Below are 19155 nucleotides of genomic sequence, written 5' to 3'. Positions count from 1 at the left end.
AATTCGAAACCAATCCAATGCCATGAAAATGGACATTAAGCAAACATAAATAAATATGAGCACCAAGAAAAAAACAACATAAACATTCATAAATACTTTAAAGAGGTGTGAAAACGTACACAGAGAGCGAGAGCAAGCAAACCACCATTGCAACAACAAGAAAAAAAATCAACAATAACAAAAACCACCCGATTTAATGCGAATTAACTCCTACTTGATATGCTATCTCTTTCTAGCATATGGAGTCACACATTGCATGCTCACAAACAATATGGCCACCAGAGTGGTGCTCTAACAAAGAGAATATGTGTGTGTGAGAGAGAGGAGTATTGGGTTTTGTTGCGTTGTTTGTTTAACGGGCAAAGCAACAATGTGAATGGTGCAAAGGCACACACACACGTATACATCACACAAAAATTTGAAGAACTTAAAAAAGAGCACACAGCCCTCCTTATAGGCATTTTTGCTCTTTGTTTTGTTTGTGGGTTTTTTGTGTGTGTGTGTACAAGAGCCCTCAAAGAAAACAAATGAGCTGCTGAGCCAGCCGCTATGCTGTGACCGTCATCGCTGTCGTCGTCATCGTCGTCGGCCGTCTTCTTGCGGTGAATTAACCAAACGAAACTCAGTCAACATTTAGAACTTGACGACGACGCGTGAACGTGTGTGGTGGAGAAGTAATTGTGTGTGACGTCGCGTGTTTTGTTATTACTTTTCTTTTTGGTTGGTTCTGGTTGAACGTCGTCTTTAGCCAAAGTTGTTTTAACCAAATGTAAAAGCAAACGGATGAAAGAAAAAAAATAAACAAACCGACAACACTTTTCAAAAGTGAAACAATATTTTAACCCACAAAACAAAAGAGAAGAAAAATATTTAAAAATTACAAAAGAAAAATAAATTAGAAATAAAAAATCAAAACAAAAATAAAATAGTAAAATTTTACAAAGAGAAAAATAAACAAAAAATCAGCAAAAGTGTTTTTAAGTTCCTATTTAGCCGTTACAATTCTGTTGATTTAAAAGTTATAACAAACAGCCCAAACATGCTGGTGCCGTCGGATATGATTGCGGCCCAATCAAAAATGGTCTATCAAATGAATAAATATTGTGCGGATCGTGTGCAAACCCGCAAGGCACAAATACACAAACAAATTTTGGAAGTGTGTCGCATAGTACAGGACGTTCTCAAAGAGGTGGAGGTGCAAGAGCCTCGTTTTATATCTTCCCTAAACGATTACAATGGTCGATTTGAGGGCCTCGAAGTTATATCACCCACAGAATTTGAAATTATTATCTACCTCAATCAAATGGGTGTTCTAAATTTTGTCGATGATGGTACCCTACCCGGCTGTGCAGTACTAAAGTTGAGTGATGGCCGTAAACGTTCCATGTCGTTGTGGGTAGAATTCATCACAGCTTCGGGGTATTTATCGGCACGTAAAATACGTTCCCGCTTTCAGACACTGGTCGCTCAGGCTTGTGATAAATGTGCCTATCGTGATATTGTCAAAATGATTGCCGACACAACAGAGGTTAAGTTGCGCATTCGTGAACGTATTGTTGTCCAAATAACACCTGCATTCAAATGTGCCGGCCTATGGCCCCGTTCGGCGTCACATTGGCCCATACCCGGTATACCATGGCCACATCCAAATATTGTGGCCGAAGTTAAGACTGAAGGATTTGATATGTTGTCCAAGGAATGTATAGCATTGCAGGGTAAAAATTCCGCCATGGAAGGTGATGCCTGGGTGTTGAGTTTCACAGATGCCGAAAATCGTTTGCTGCAAGGTAAGTTGAGGGTTGAGGGGAGATGAAGTTTGTCTTAGATTTTTTTCCTAATGCCGTCGGTATTTTTTTATATAGGTATTTCTAAAAATGAGAAAAATAATTTTCATTTCATTTTTTTTGAAAATGCATGAATGGAGTAATTGTAAGGAATATGCCGTCAGTGTTCCAGTGACACTTTACCAGGATTAGACATTATTTAAGGATTTCTGTTAGATCTCGAAAAGGTTCTCAAACAAATGGTTCTGGTTAAATTTGTATTGATTTGTGTGACATAAATAAATTGAACCTTCACTTTCATAGAATAGAATTTCAACTAAATATATATTCAACTAAATACATATAATTAAAAAATAGACATATAGGTGTATATAAGTTTTGCTAGGGTCTGAAAACGAAGAATCAAAAAAAAGTTTTTTCAATTTTTTTTAATTGACAAAAAAAATGTCCTTAAGGCTGAAGTGTCATCGAAATTGAAAAAATATCCTATTGAGATAAAAGTCAGTTATGATTTCTCAAAATATATCCAAAAATAATCCAACGCCATAACCCATGGCCTAAATACGAACCTACGAATTTCGTAACGATCGATCCATAACTGCATTCCGTACTTTGATTACAAATTATAATGGAAAGACGGACGGAACACTTAGCTAAATCAATTTAGCAAGTCAAGAATGTCATATTCAGCATACTAAAAGGTAGGTTCAAGACCAATATTTTGAGCCGGATCAATATCTTGAACAAATCAGATCAGATCTGATTGGAGAAGAAATCTTTAAGTCAAATATACAAAATTATGTAGGTGGTTGTATTTTTATTCAAGTTATGAGGACCTATAAATCTTAATTCTGACCTATTGGAAACCAAGTATGTGATCTATAACTTTCATACAGAGGCAACTGTTGTAGTTGTGGAAATAAATAGGTGGAAAATGTAAATACCACGAGTACAGCTCTTGTAGTCTTACGTAATAAAATCTGGATTTTTACCTCAAGTGTATCTTCTCAGATACCATATAATATATGGATTTGTAAAAATATGGGTGGATTATTTACAGAATATATTTTAGGCATCATCTGATACTTAGTTTTTTTAAAAAAATTTTTTTTAAGAGGCCAAATGATTTTTAAGGACATTTAGAAGTGGTGATTTTTTCAGCACCAATTAAGTAATGTGAATGTTTAAAGAAAACATTTGTTTCGTATCATCTGTAGCCTGGATTTTTTAAGGAATATATTTAGGGGATCATTTAAAATGTGAAGTTTTAAAATGAAAACATTTCAGTGCTATAGATTCCATTGCTTATTACCTTCAGAATAATTGAAAACAGATCCGAAAATTCAATGTAAAACATTGTCCTACAATAACAAGGCATTCAACTCGGGCTCTATACATAATCGAAATTATTATATCTAGGGATTTGGGTTAATTGCTAGTTTTTATCATTAAATTTTCTTTGTAATTGGTCTAATTTGTCTACAAGTACATCTGTCACATTTTCTATGTATTCTGATCTGAATGTGATAAATTCGATCTATATAAGGCCATATTCAATTGTTTGAATTTATTTTGATTTTTTATATATCGACATACACCACATTTCGAATAATTGTTATTTGCACATAAACGAGTAATTCAATCCAAATTGTATTTCAATTTAATTTGTATTATTATTGATTGCATTGTTATCTGTGAAAAAGGTGGTACCATTTCACAGGTTTAAACATGATTATAATATTACGAATCGTACTCAGTTATAGCCCGTGAATAATAATGATATGATTTACTAGAGACTGGTTGTACACTCATGCAAAGAAATTAGTTGAAATGAATAACAAGGAAAGCTAAATTGATTATCAGATGAAGAATCAAATTTTCATTTTGAATGGGTTGGTAAATGAAGGATATATTCTATTCATTAAAAAATCTGAAACCAAAAATTCCAACGGCATAGATAGAGTACATACATGTTTGGCTCGAAAATTGATAAAATGAAAGAACTCAGATTTTAATTCCTCTTTTTTAACCAAATAATTAGGAGTAAAGATTTGATTTTTTTTATAATTTTGTTTTATTGTGATGTACGTGTATTCTAGTGTTGTTAATCATGCATAACATTTTCACAATTTAATTACATAAAAAACGCATTTGAATTAATTTATATTATCGGCTTCATTGATATCTTTGGAATAAATGGTACCGTTTCACAGATTTATGAATTCCAATGACAATACGAGAAAAATAAACTAATTCATTGTCGGTTGTTGTTTTGTCTCAATTTAATTAGAATTTGTGATTATAACTTCAGTTTGAAAATACACTCAAGAAAATAAATTAGTTGAAGCACTCATTCCATAATGTGGAGAGTATATTGAATTTGTCATTTCGTTTGGAACAGTTCGAAATATTCGAAGACCCGAAAAACATGTAACATACGATTTTTGATGCGGTTTGCTGAAATTTGCAATTTGAAATATTTTTTCATGTTTTCACCATTTTTGGATTTAAAAAATAAAATGAACCAAAAAAATTAATTTTGAATATATCCATGATTTGGAGTGGGTATCTCCCGTACCTTTTGATGTTTGTTTTTATGGTCCTAGCCGCATTTGTCAACCAAATGGTCTGCAGTTGTTTCTGGTTGGGGTTTTATTAAATTAATTTTGAAAAATGAATACATTCACACAAATTTAAATATGTCATTTCGAAATTGTTATGATTTTCATATTTTTATTTTGGAAATGCACAATTCAAGGTTTTTTAAAACCAACTAATAATTTCTAGGAAAACTTCTATATATACAGGGTGAGATAAAAAAACTGCAACAAAGTGAAACGCCATAATTTTTACATTTTTCTTTTAATTTTATTGAATGAAAGCAAAAAATTTCGGAAATAGCATCAAATTTTAGAATAAGTTTAGAGTTGTCCGAATTGGTCACCTTTGGCACTAATTATGGCTTCCAAACGGCCAATGAAACCGTCACACGCTGTCCGAATGTTGCTCTGCGGTATTTTGGGCCTTTCCCGGCGAAGCGCTTGCTTGAGGTGATCGACACTTTGGTATTTTTTAGTGCCAATCTTGCTTTCCAAAATACACCAGACACAATAGTCCAACGGATGGGTATCCGGAGATTTTGGTGGCCATTGTGCCATGGAAATGAAGCGAGGAACCTCATTTTGTAACCATTCTTGGGTATTATAGAATGTCTAAGGTCTGCGGCCAAAATGTTTGCGTGCCCAAGGCTTTAATACATCCTCTAGAATATTGTCGCGATAATATTCGGCATTTATTCTGATGCCACGGTCAATTAATACGAGCGGAGAGCGACCATCGGCTGTTATGGCGGCCCACACCATCACCATGGCCGGTGCTTGAGTTCTTGTGGCCAACCGAAGGTGCACATTTTCAGCTGACCTCTTTGGCAAAGTAAACACGATCATTTTGTTTGTTAACAAACTGCTGGACAACGAATTTTTTCTCATCGGAGAAAACCAAATTCGGCAGTTCAACACTTTCGGCAAACTCTTTAGCGCTTTTGAGTCTATTTTCTTTCTGTGTAAGTTTTTGCACTTTTTGGAATTTCAGTGGCTCAATATTTGCCGAATGAAATATTGCGATATGTTCAGCTCATGGGCCATTTTTCGGCCACTGCGATGAGCTTTCGATCAAGTCGCTTCTTTACTTTTCTGCTGATGTTGCTGTTTTATTCCGTCTACTTCCTTGTCGTCGAGCTATGCTACCAGTATCACGGTAACGATCGATGGTACGAGACACAAAAGATATATTCACATTTAAATGCTGGAGTGCTCTAACGATAGCCACTTGTGGTTTTCCAGCCAAATATAAAGAAATCATACTACCACGCTTGAATTCCATCACGAAAACCTTTTTTGCTGGAAAATTCTCGCCAAATTGCTTTTGTACGCTTGTAAACAATATAATGAGCTGTCACAGGAATAATTTTAACAGCTGTCGGACGAGTGGCTTAGAAATGACAGCAGTCTGAAGTTGGTTGCAGTTTTTTCATTTCACCCTGTATATGTGATATGTTATGTTTCTTAATGGGACCTTGACACAGAGAATGAGTGGGGTTTCCCTTAAATTATTGAAATAATGCTGAGAGTGCTGAAAATGAATTTCAATATTTTAATTTTCGATTTTTTTTTCTTTCCACTAGACTCATAGATTTTTTGTATTAGATTTATTTTTTCAATTATTGAATTTATATTACATATGTTGTCAATTATTGTGAGATATCACATCGACCACATTGACAATTTTCCTCACGTACATATTTCGAGAAAAAAAACCCTTTTCTGTAATTAAAATACAATGAAAAGAAAATCTCAACTTGTCAATAATTTCAGCGGTTACTTTAAATTACGATCGCATGAGATCAATGACTAACATCTAGATCGGAAATTTGCCAATGTCTCTCATAGGCAAAAAAGAAATAATCATCAGGCTACAACATAATGACCAACAATAGCAACAGAAAACTCATACAAAAACTTAGATCTCTATCTCCATATGAACGCATGTTCGTTCATATGTCTCTCCTCACTTGTAGTTCTATCAAAATCTATTATCGCGCACATTCGCATTTAATTTATAAGTCATTATATCAATCGGCATTTAAAGCCCCCTCAAATAAATCAATTATGGTTAAGTGTGTCACTGATTACTGCCAATAAATACGACAGACGACCTGGCATTTGATATGCTCAGAGATTCAAATGGTTAGTTGGTTGGGAGGAGGCTAGGTAGGGGGGACTTTTTATTTAAACGCACTATCACTCAAGAAAAGTTGGTGTTTCTTCAAAAAATATAAATTTTGTCAAAAGAAACAAGAACAACAACAACCACCCGGAGAAATATTTGACATGATATTTTCATAGACACACCAAACACCCTTCCAGCTGGGAGCTATTTATTATTGATTTCGCTTTGATTGTTTTTCTTGTTGTTGTGGTTTGTGATCGCCGTCACCGTTGTCGTCGTGGACGTCTGTCTCTTCACAAATGTTTGGTGGCGTCTATGTTGTCCACTTTTTGGTTTTCTGTTGTTGTTGTTGTTTTATTATGCCTGCTGTTTTTGTTGGTTGTTTTAGTTAAGATCTTAAGTATTTATAGTTGTCGAAAGTTGACACCTTAATTTGTGATCACTTGTTTGCTTCTTAGGTGCAGCAACTATTCAGACACCAGTCAGCAGATCATGAAATCAGTTAAGTTTTCAAAAAAACATATCATATTTGATAATTTTGATTTGTTACCTTGGTTTTTAGGGGGAGTTTTGATAAGAATTCGATATGAAGCGCCAGATAAGTATATTCTGTAAATTTTTAAAGAGTTGGGGAAGAGGTTAATTTCTCTAAAAAATTATTACGGGGAATTTTGTGGTGTGATCGTAAACTAAAAATTTTTCTGTATGGCAACAGACAACAGGAAATTTGAATAGAACATAAAAAACAACTCAATCAAACCAGAAAATTTTGAACGGTCTAGAAATGATTTTTTAAATAATGAATTGTATAATTTTTTTTGTTTTTTTTTTTCAAAAAAATCTATATAACGACGAAAAAAAATCAAGTACAAATATCGTTATTTTTACACCCACTACCATATGAGGCATTAAAATGATTAAAACTACCAAAAATTTGGAGCTAGTGAAAACCACGGATCCATATTTAATTTCCTTTGAGAAACCGAAATTCCAAATTGCAAATTATTAGGTTGAGAAAAGCAGCTTTGATTTCTGAAACATTGAACGCATACCGCCTGAGTCGTCCAATTTTGCTGTAGTTGAAAAAAATAAATCGACTCCGACAGAAAAAACAACATAAGGGACCCCTCCCCCCATTCACGATTTTAATTTTTCCTTTCTTTTTCAATGGGCTGTTAAATCAATACTAATGCTTGTTAAGGTTTGTATCTTTACACATATATAATTGAAGATTTAAAATAGAAGAAAAATAATTTACAACAAATTTTTGTTGTTGTTGTTTTTTGTAATTAAAGAAAAGTCCTTATTTTTGATGGCGGGCATGATAACTCCTCACTGGAACATCGGAATCCGAAAATTCCAACGGTGTTAGAAAGAGTACATGTCTGGCTCTCGTATGAACTAGGATTATTGACTTCGCTCTAAAATTAACAAAATGGTGGACCTTTGAAAAACTATTTTTGGAAAATCGCCAATTTTTTACCAAAACAAAAGTTAAAAAAGAAGGAAGATCTTCACCGATTGGCTTTATCCTAGTTCATACGATAGCTATACACTCACAGAGAAACGTGTAAAAATTTGAAATCGATTGGGTTATTAGTTTTTGAGTTATCGTGCCCGCCATTCGCAAAAAAATGTTTAGAGAAAAACGCGTTTAAAGTTTGAGAAGCCCTTCAGCCGTCACTTGATGCTGACACAATAAATCGGCTACATCTTCAAGAGTTCTTGAGATTTTCATTTGAAAATTTGTAGGGATATTCTTTAATTAGTGTAGATTCGAATTATATCAACAAAATGTTTGACCCCGAGAATGAGGGGGTCCCCTTAAGACTATATTTTCAAAAAGGCGAAAAATTTCTTCACAGAAAATTTTCAACTTAGTTCTGACAATATCCCTATATAATGGTCCACATCCTTTTCGGTCTATAACTTGGTTATATTTTTTCTCAGAGGATAGAAAAATCACCTGGCATATAATTTACAATATTGTTCCATGCTTAGACGTCATTAAACTATTCGGAACATTTTTAGGTATTTTAAAGGCCTTCATTTCACCCGGTAGAACCACGATCTTTTCACATGATTTTTTACGTTATCTGGGAAAGGAAAGACTAATGCAAAATTTCGTGAAAATTGAAATATATGTAGGGGCTTTGGCGCACCGGACAAAACTATATCTAAATCTGAACCGATTTTCAGGAAACTTTGCACACATCATTCTGGACCTAATTCAGAACCCTATGCCAAATTTTATGCACATCGAAAAATATATAGACAGTGGTGCGTCATTTACCTTAAATCAGGCGGAAATTTCTTAAATTTCAATAGGGTTCGTCCTTGGGCCAAACAAATTAGCTGTGCCAAATTTCATCGAAATCGGATCATAAATGTTAGGCTATGTTTCTTTTCGTTCTCTCTCTTCCTCCCTTACTTGGTGTTTGTTATTTTTGCAACCGTTTGTTTGCCTACCGCCGTCTCACTACTCACTATATTGTACTTCGTTTGGCATTCCATTGTTTCCATATTTCAGGCACTGCTAACGACCCCGTCATTGTGTTATAAAATTCACATATGCATTTTCCAAATTATTTTGATAAAAATGCCAAATCGATATATCAAAAAAGTGAACAACAAGTGTGTCGAGCAACAAGCCAAATGTTTGAATTTGTATATAATAGTTCTAATGGCGTAAACAGTAACATGTAGGTATATAAATAAGAAGAAACGAGACAAGAAATAACAAAGAGGTTATAACATGGAATCAAAAGAGAAAAAATCACAAATCCGCCACAACCAAACAATAAAAGAGTTTTTTCTTTCTCACTCTCTTTTATAAGAAACTAGTATTCAAATTTTTATGGATTGCGTTCAAAGAGACATGGAACCTAAAACCAATATTTCCATGAGACACAAATTTGCCATATCATATACTCCCATTAGTCATACGGTTGAGGGTATGAAAAGGGTGTGTTATTATTTTTTTAATCGGTTTACGATAAGATATTCCTCCCATATATTTTTTCTTACACCAAATACCCAATCATTATTCCAAATTTCATTGTTCCAGTCCTACCCTTTCCCCAAATATATTTTTATCTCTTTCTCTCTCTCTCTCTCTCTGACAAGAGACAAGTATTTATAGTTTTATGAATTGTTTTCATAAAATAGAAAAATTTATGAACATATGAATTGTTTTTCCCCATGAGGACAAATCATTGAACGCGGTACAGTAGGATATGTTCGGGACTGAAAATAAAAATGTCAGGATAAAATTAAAAACTAATATTTATTTTTGGCTGAGGAAAAAGAAATAAAAACAAAAAGTTTGCATTTCATTGATCAAGGCTTTTTTAAACAACAAAATTTGGCAAACATTTTTTTGTCTTGATAACAATAATTCCTCGATGTCTGCCTGAACAAAAAAATCATATGATTCAATATACAATGGGGAAATAACTCTTCTTGCAAAATACACACACACAATAACAACACATTGGTATATTTTATACTCCACTGCCGAGATTATCACTAAAAGATAAGCTTTTATTTTTTTGGAGGGATTATTTTCTTAGACTTTGAAAGATTTGTGTGGTATTGCTCACAAAACCCGGCAAACACAACAACAATAATAATTTTAAAACAAGAGGGAATTTAAAATATTTTATATATGGATACGATTGTGACAAACTTGTTGTTGTTGTTTTCATTCTTTCATTCTTTAACATGAAAAGTGCTCATAAATCTGTGTGAAACATTGAAATGTAATCTAAACGACAAGAGGGGCCCGAGTTAGCAAAAGATCTTTTTTGTCGATTGATATCGTTTGTTTGAATATTGTTGTTGTTCTTCTTCTTGTTGTTCGGCATTTTATTTTGTTCGTTTGTTTTTTTTTTTCAAAATTCGAAATGTCTCCACACAAAATTTCAAAGAAATTCTGTGATTTGTTTGATCGGCTGGCTGGTCGGTTGGTTGTTAGCGTTTCAATGAAATCGAAGGTGCTCACTCACTCGTTCGCTTGTACGCGCAATGTAGAGAATTTTGAAAATAAACAAGTTTTAATTTTTTGTGTTTGAAAATTGTGTTGTTGTTACTTGTGGTTGCCCACTATCTCCACTTCTTTTGTTCTCATGTCGCTGTTCAAGTTAATTTGTGTGTTATTGTCACATTTTTATAGATTGATTTTGACAATCAGATATTAAATTCAACAATGTTTTTTTCCAACATACATAAATATTTCAATATAAAACAATGATGGGAGGGGGTTATAGGGGAGGTTATATAGAATATCTATATTAGGTCTTCCTTTTGTATTAAGTCCATGAAAAGTATTGTGGTTTCCTTAATAGAAAGTATCTAAAAGGCCTTTTGGAAAGACAACTTTTAAATGTAGTCTCTGCAGGATGATCTGGATTAGACCTCTGGAAATACACATACCTATAGAATTCTGTGGAAGGTGGTGTATGTACCGAAGGTCTTCTATTCATACACAGAAAACAAATAATTCGTATATTATATGAATAACTTTCAGAGAGTGTTGCCAATGTCAAGATTTCTGCATTTTATGAATGCAATTCATAAAACTTTAATTACTGTTTTCTTGCCTGAGAGAGTGAACAAAACTTTGAAGTGTGTGTATTTGGTGATGGCGAGTTTCTATGGTACAGAAATCCATTGTCGTTTTTATTTTTCATTTTTTTTCCTTGGTATGTCTTCTCTCGCTTCTTCTTATTTACTTATATCATGTTCAAGTTATGCGTCATTAGAATAATCGAAATAATTTTAAAAATACATATGCGAATTATGTCAGTTAGAGTTCGGTAGGAGTGTGGGAAATAAAGAAATGATGGAATGCAAAACTAGTCACAATGGAGTGAGTGGAAAGTAAGCAGTTGTTAGGAACAGAAAATAATGGTAAAGTAGAGTGGGAAGTAGGAAATAGTTGTAATATTAGTGAAATGCTTACAATCTTGGAAAAATAGTAGCACTGAAGAGGATATATCTATGTAAGGCCTCTGAAAAGAATTATATCAATAGCAATTCTCCGGAAGGTAGTTTATCTAAAAAAGGCCTCTAGCAGGTCTGCTATTCATAGAAGATCTCTGGATTTTTTTCTATTTATAGAAGATATCTGGAAGGTCGTCGAAAATGTCGATAAAATCGGAGAAAAGATCGAAGATGACCGGTATGTTAGCAGTCGTAACAGGAGCTAAAAATGGATCATAAAACTCTTTTAAACCATTTACACAAAGCTGGATTCAAAAATAAGTTCTATGTTTCGGTGCCACACCAATTAACAGAAAAAATAGGATGGATCGAAATTCCATCTGTGAAGCCTTGGCCAAATGGAATGAAATAGATTTCTTAAACGGATGGTGACTGGAGATGAGAAATGGATCACATACGATAAGGCTGTGTGAAAACGATCGTGGTCAAAGAGCGGTAAAGCACCTCAAACGGTGGCCAAACCAGGACTAACGGCAAGGGTTCATTTGGTGGGACTGGAAGGGGTTTTTATACCCTTCACCACACTGTGGTACAGGGTATTATGTCTTTGTAACAGGCAAAAGGAAACGAGATAGTTACATGGTTCCTTTTGAGAATATGCATGGAATCACTTTTTAAGTCGATTTATGCATGTCCGTCCGTCCGTTTGTCTGTCTGTCTGTCCATGTTAAATTGTAAACAAAGTACAGGTCGCATTTATGATACGAATTGGATGAAATTTGGCATGGGTCACTTATTTGGCCTAAGGACGAACCCTATTGAAACTGGGAAAATCGGTCCAGATTTAGATGTAGCTCCCATATATATTTTCGTCCGATTTAATGTAAATGGTGTACCAATGTCCCTATATATCGTTTGATTTGCACGAAATTTTTTATAGTGCAATGAATTAGGTCTAGAATGATGTGTGTTAAGTTTCCTGAAAATCGGTCCAGATTTAGATATAGCTCCCATATATATTTTCGTCCGATTTAAGGTAAATGGTGCTCTAAAGTCCCTAAATATCTTTCGATTTGCACGAAGTTTGACATAGCGTACTGAATTAAGTCTAGAACGATGTGTATAAAATTTCTTGAAAATCGGTTCAGATTTAGATATAGCTTCCATATATATTTTCGTCCGATTTTATGTAAATGGTGCACAAATTCCCTTTATATCTTTCGATTTGCACGAAATTTGACATAGCGTACTGAATTGGGACTAGAATGATATGTGTGAAATTTCATGAAAATCGGTTCGGATTTAGATATAGCCCCCATATATATTTTGTCCGATTTTATGTAAATGGTGCACCAAAGTCCATATATATCCTTCGATTTGCACGAAATTTAGTAAGTTTCGGAAAAATCGGTTCAGATTTCTATATAGCTCCCATATATACATATATATTCGTCCGATTTTACGTAAACGGTGCACCAAACTCCTAATGTTTGTCCGATTAACCTGAAATTTTGCACAACGTATCAAAATGAGATTTGAATGAGGTTATTGTGTTTTGTTGAAATTGGTGCAGATGCAGTCATAGCTTCCGTACGTATTTCGAACGGGTGTCTGATTAAAATTATTTCTTTAACAGTTCTTCGTACCGAATAGGGTGTATCATTTTTGCAATAAATCGTTTTCCATAAACTTGTCCCGTGGTAGGCAGACGATTCTAAATCTGCCCGAATGAAATTAAATTTATCATAGGTTTCAGAAAGAGATGAGTATGTTCCTTCGAATGAACATTGACATGCAATTGTAAGGATACATATGTACCATATGTACCCAAAGTGGTGAAGGGTATCATATAGTCGGCTCAGTCCGACTTTACTACTCTTTTTACTGGTTTTGTTATTAGTTGCTTTCATATGGCCATATGCTAAATTCTGATCTCTACTGTCAATTGATGATAGCAATTGACCAGAAACGGCCAGAATTGACCAACAGGAGAGGAATCGTGTTCCACCCGGACAACGCTACGCCACACACATCTACAGTGACTCGCCAGAAACTTCGGTAGTTTGGTTAGGAAGTTTTAGTACATCCGCCATACAGTCCGGAGTCGGCACCAAACGATTATCATGTTTTTCATAAATTGCAAAATTTCTTTAATGATAAAAATTGGTATCTAGAGAGGAGGAGAGAGGAGGAGGTGCATATTTGGACCAAGTCGGACATTCCGAAGCATGTGAAATAAAGTCCACTAATTCATATAAAAAATGGATTTCTTTTTCCGCAATCTAATATACATTAAAGGCCTTTGAAGTAGTATCTATATATAGTAGGGATTCTATCTATATAAGACCTTTAGAAAGATTTATATACATATATTTAGATGTTCATCGGAAGGTTGTACATCTACCTCGAAGGTCTCTGGAAAATCTTCTATTCCTAATTTATTGAGACCCCTTGGAAAACATATGTTGGTGCTCTACTGAAATTTGAAATTATTTTTAACTATTTTTTTCTATTTAGATTAGATTACTAAAAATATAATTTTAATATTTGTTCAATATTTGCCTTTGGTTCCACAACATATCTAACCGACTTTCGCAGACAGCGGAACAGGCAAATTCACGTTTTTTAAATAGCACACAGTGATTAGCTTCCCGATAATTAAGCACCTACTTGAGATCAATAAATGCCTTTGTTGTATGTTTGTGTTCCACCGTCTTCGTCACACATAACAGATAATAATAATAGCAAAACAAAAAATAAACAATTAATTTATTTCCATTTATATGTCATTTTAATTTGTTTTAGAGCAAATAATCACAGATAAATTAATTGTTTTTATTTAAACAAACAGCAAAAAAATTGTTTTTAACATTCTAGAGTGGTACACTTCAAAATAAAACCAAAACCAATGCAAAATTGTGAAAGTCGTGTGACTAAATATGGCGACCGTTTGCGGGTTATAGTGCGTAATATCATGGGACCCAAATGGTGCGGCACAGTGGTCACAGGGTATTCATAAATTAATATATATTTTTTATCGAAAAAACTAAAATTTAATTTATTATGCCTTTGAAAGTGTTATACTTTTTTGTGTTATACACCACCATCATGTGACAGTTCATTATTATTTAGTACAATACAATTTGTTCATTTTTTCGGCAGGGGGATTTCCTGCTTCAACAAAAAGAAATTCAATTGAATTGAATTATTTATTAGGCTGTCAGATGGCAAAGGTATTAACTTATTTCTGATTAATATGGAGTACAAAAAAACAGCATTGTAATTACATTAAATAATAAGGGGAAATTTATTAACTTCAATAATGTGACAATAAACAACAATTGTTATGTGAATTGTTCATTTTTAACAAAATAATTGAATCGAGTGTGGAGTAATTGGGGGAAAGTTTTGATATGGAAAAGTACAACTAAACGTAAAATTTACAGATTATTATACTCTTCACCACACTGTGGTACAGGGTATTACGTCTTTGTGCATATGTTTGTAACAGGCAAAAGGAAACGAGATCGACACAGTGTTTCTTTTGAGAATATGCATAGAATCACTTTCTGAGTCGATTTATGAATGTCCGTCCCTCCATCTGTAGATGTGAAATTGTAAACAAAGTACAGGTGGCATTTATAATCCGATTTGAATGAAATTTGGCACAAGTCACTTATTTGGCTCAAGGACGAACCCTATTGAAATTGAAGAAAATCGGTTCAAAATTTAGATATAGCTCCTGTAAATAGTTTCGTCCGATTTAAGGTAAAAAGGGAACCAAAGTCGCTATATATCTTTCGATCTGTACGAAATTTAGCATAGAGTACTGAACTAGGTCCGGAATGATGTGCGCCAAGTTTCAAGAAAATCGGTTCAGATTTAGGTATAGCTCCCGTATATAGTTTCGTCCGATTTAAGGTAAAAGGGGCACCAAAGACTCTATATATCTTTCGATTTGCACGAAATTTTGCATAATGCACTGAATTGAGTCTAAAATGATGTGTGTCAAGTTTTGAGAAAATCGGTTCAGATTTATATATAGCTCCCATATCTATTTTCGTCCGATTTATTGTAAATGGGACACCAAAGTCCCTATACATCTTTCGAAATTTGGCATAAGGTGCTGAATTAGGTCCAGAATGACGTGTGTTAAGTTTCATGAAAGTCGGTTCAGATTTAGATATAGCTCCCATATATAGTTTCGTCCGATTTAAGTTAAAAGGGGCAACAAAGTCCCTACATATCTTTCGATTGGTGCGAAATTTTGCAATTTGTACTGAATTAAGTCTAGAATGACGTGTGCCAAGTTACGAAAAAATCGGATCATATTTGTATATACCTCCCATATATATTTTCGTCCGATGTAAGGTAAAAGGGGCACCAAAGTCCCTATAAATCTTTCGATTTACACGAAATTTGGCACAGGGTACTGAATTAGGTCCAGAATGATGTGTGCTAAGTTTCGTGAAAATCGGTTCAGATTTAGATATAGCTCCCACATATATTTTCGTCCGATTTAATGTAAATTGTGCACTAAAGACCCAAAGTGTGACCGAGTGGCACACAATTTTGTACAATGTACTGAAGTTACTACAAACTTTCATGTGTCAAATTTTCTTGAAATCGGTTCAGATTTACATATAGCTCCTATATATACTTTCTTAGGATATTAAGTAAATGGTTCACTAAAGACCCATAGCTAGTCCGATTGACATAACGTACTGAAATTCATATAAATGTATCTCTGGCAAGTTTCCTTGAAATCGGTTCAGATTTAGATATGGCATAGCTTCCATATATAATTTCGACCTATTCATGTTGATTGTATACGAAATAATCAATGGGTGCCTGATTCATATTATATTTTAAACAGGGAAGCATACCAAATATCGTGTGTAAAGTTTGCTTTAAATCTATTTACAAAATTTAGGATAGGTTGCAAAATGACATGTGTAGGGATTGATGTTAGTCTCCTAGGATACAGATAAAGATCAAATATTTAAGTTCGTTCAATTTCATGTCAATGTGCCAAAGTGGTGTAGGGTATCATATAGTCGGCCCAGTCCGACTTTACTACTTTCCTTACTGGTTTTTCAAATGGGATGTAAAATATATAAATTATTCTTAACATACTTATGTTCACGCTTCAAACTGAATTAAAAAAAACAAATTTTTTTAATTAAAAAACTCTGGCAATGTTTTTAACCAAAAAAATCCAAAGAAATAAAAAAACAATACAAAAATTATCCAAATAAAATAATTAAAATATTAAAATAAAGAAAAACTGTGCTAAAACATGTTCTTTAAATTTACTCAAATTTCTAAAAAGTATTTTTAAGAAATACACATTTCAAAAATACTTACAAAATTCAACCTTCAAAACAATATTTTTAAAAGACTCAAGCTTCCGATTTTTTTTAATATTCAGACATAATCCCAGTTAGCTGTTTTATAAAAAAATCGACTAAAAGAATTAAAATAATCTAAAAAATCCCCACAAAAAATACAAATAAAAATCTTTAAAAAATATTTTAGAACAAAAAATTCTTATTGACCCCGACGTGATTTGAACACGCAACCTTCTGATCTGGAGTCAGACGCGCTACCGTTGCGCCACGGAGTCCGTTATACGCTCTTCTACAATTCAGCCATAACAACAGTAACCGTCACACACATTCAAATCTAATTCAAAACATTTGCTTGTTTGGTTCTAAAAATAGAATAAACAAATAATGCACTCAACAGTTGTGAGAATAAATTGTAAAGAGAGGGAGAGCGAGTGGACTCTCAGTAAATTATTAGCAAAACAAATGTTTTAAAATAGTGACTAATTTAATTCAATTGTGTGCTATGGGCTAATAGGGGGTGGGGGGAGAATAGATTCGAATAGTCCCCAATACTGTTATTTGTTATTGTTTGTATTTTAATGTTTTTGTTTTTCTTTTTTTTCAGGTGCCAGCCGCCGTCGTTGTCTAAGCATTCTGAAAACCCTGCGTGATCGTCATTTGGATTTACCCGGCAATCCGGTTACCTCATACCATCTGAAAACCCTACTCCTCTATGAATGTGAAAAACATCCTCGTGAAATGGAATGGGAGGAGAATTGCATTGCCGATCGTATCAATGGCATATTTCTGCAATTGATTTCGTGTCTACAGTGCCGGCGTTGCCCTCACTATTTTTTGCCGAATATGGATTTGTTCAAAGGCAAGTCGCCGGGTGCTTTGGAAAATGCCGCCAAACAAGTTTGGCGCTTAACACGTATCATGCTGACCAACGCACGATGTCTGGAGGAGTTGTAAGCAAGGGTAATGCTACTATAGTGTTGTTGTTGGTGGAGTTTAAATTGATTTTTTTTTCACTACAACAACGACAACAAGAAGACAAAGATACACATGTTAAAATGTTCAATTGTAAAATATTTAAAAAAAAACAAAATTTGCCACAAGTTAATTTAGGTTTTTTTTTATTAGAATTTTAAGTTTCGTAGTTATGTTTTCCTATGCTGTAATATTGTATTTATTTAGTAGGAGTTTTGATTTTAGATATTATATAATTTTTTTTTTCAAATTGTTTTGAAATAGAAATTTGCATTATTCACCACTGAAGAAATTCGAATGTAGTGAAACATGTTGCGTTTGAAGGCATTTCATATTTGTTTTCATACGGAAAAAAATAAATGTGTTGAGGTTTGTGATGAGGAAAATTTTAAAAATGAAATGGATCGATTAAAAATGTTTATATTCAACATGACACTGAGAATATATTTAAAACCACTTTCTAAGGGATTTCTCTGGAAAAAATATTTTAAAAAATGTTTTTGTTTAAAACAATTTTTTTAATAACAGTTTTTTTAATCCATTCCTTTAGTTGGTCCTTGAAGAATTTTGTGATGGTACTAGAAAAAAATATTTTTAAATTTTTAAAAGAGACATGCACTTTTTTCTTTTTAACACCTATGCTTTTGATGATTGCTGAAATACATATTTTAATCTCTGACATATTCTTAATTTGAAATTTATACACAATTTTTTAAAAGGCCATGGTCTTTAGAAAGAAAAAATTTTAAAAATATTTAATATATTAATTTTTTTTTTGATTTTATTAAACAGTTTATTTTAATGTCCTAGAAAGAAATATATATTTTTTAGGTTTCAAAAAAATATTAGAGATCATATAGCAATTGATCAGAAACGGCCAGAATTGGCCAACAGGAGAGGTGTCGTGTTGCACCAGGATAACGCTAGGCCACATACATTTCAAGTGGGCCATAATTTCGCCAGAAGCTTCGTTGGTTGCTTGGTTGGATAGTTTTAATGCATCCTTTAAAATGACAACAAATCATACAACAAAACGGCGCATATTTGTATTGTAGTTGTCTGCAAATGCCTTGTTGAAACGAACTTCTCATTGGGGTCGTATCGATGGTAACGCAAGAACTTCGAATTGTCACAAGAGACATTTGGGTATGAAAGGTTTTTTTTTGTAAAGAAGCAATAAATAGCTTCTGAGGAGAATTATCCCAACAAAAAACTAAGGAAACTGATGAGGATCAGTGGCGAGATCCGAAACTATAGTCTTCCCTGTCTTACCCCTCGGCGGACAATGCCATACATTCCCCACTAATAAATAGTTGTTTTTTTATAAAAACAACAAACTGGGATTTAGCCTGACTATTTTGCAAACACAAAATTAA

General features: G+C 33.6%; 1 protein-coding gene and 1 non-coding gene across 2 annotated transcripts; one reads left to right on the top strand and one right to left on the bottom strand.

Moving 5' to 3' along the window:
• The first annotated feature begins 1025 nt into the window (after nt 1–1025).
• Nucleotides 1026–17761, top strand: LOC133324027 (protein mab-21). The gene is made up of 2 exons (XM_061532916.1): nt 1026–1787; nt 17412–17761. The coding sequence occupies exons 1-2, from the start codon at nt 1040–1042 to the stop codon at nt 17759–17761; spliced, it is 1098 nt and encodes a 365-aa protein (XP_061388900.1). The 5' UTR covers nt 1026–1039.
• On the bottom strand, nt 17011–17082 carry Trnaw-cca (transfer RNA tryptophan (anticodon CCA)). Its single transcript has one exon. It is a non-coding gene; the product is annotated as a tRNA-Trp (tRNA).
• Nucleotides 17762–19155: the final 1394 nt, after the last annotated feature.

The sequence above is a fragment of the Musca vetustissima genome, unplaced genomic scaffold (genome assembly GCF_032173495.1).
Source record: "Musca vetustissima isolate MV318-11 ecotype Yass unplaced genomic scaffold, APGP_CSIRO_Mvet_v1 utg6251, whole genome shotgun sequence".
In the NCBI taxonomy this organism is placed as follows: domain Eukaryota; kingdom Metazoa; phylum Arthropoda; class Insecta; order Diptera; family Muscidae; genus Musca; species Musca vetustissima.
This window is presented reverse-complemented; position numbering and strand designations above follow the sequence as displayed.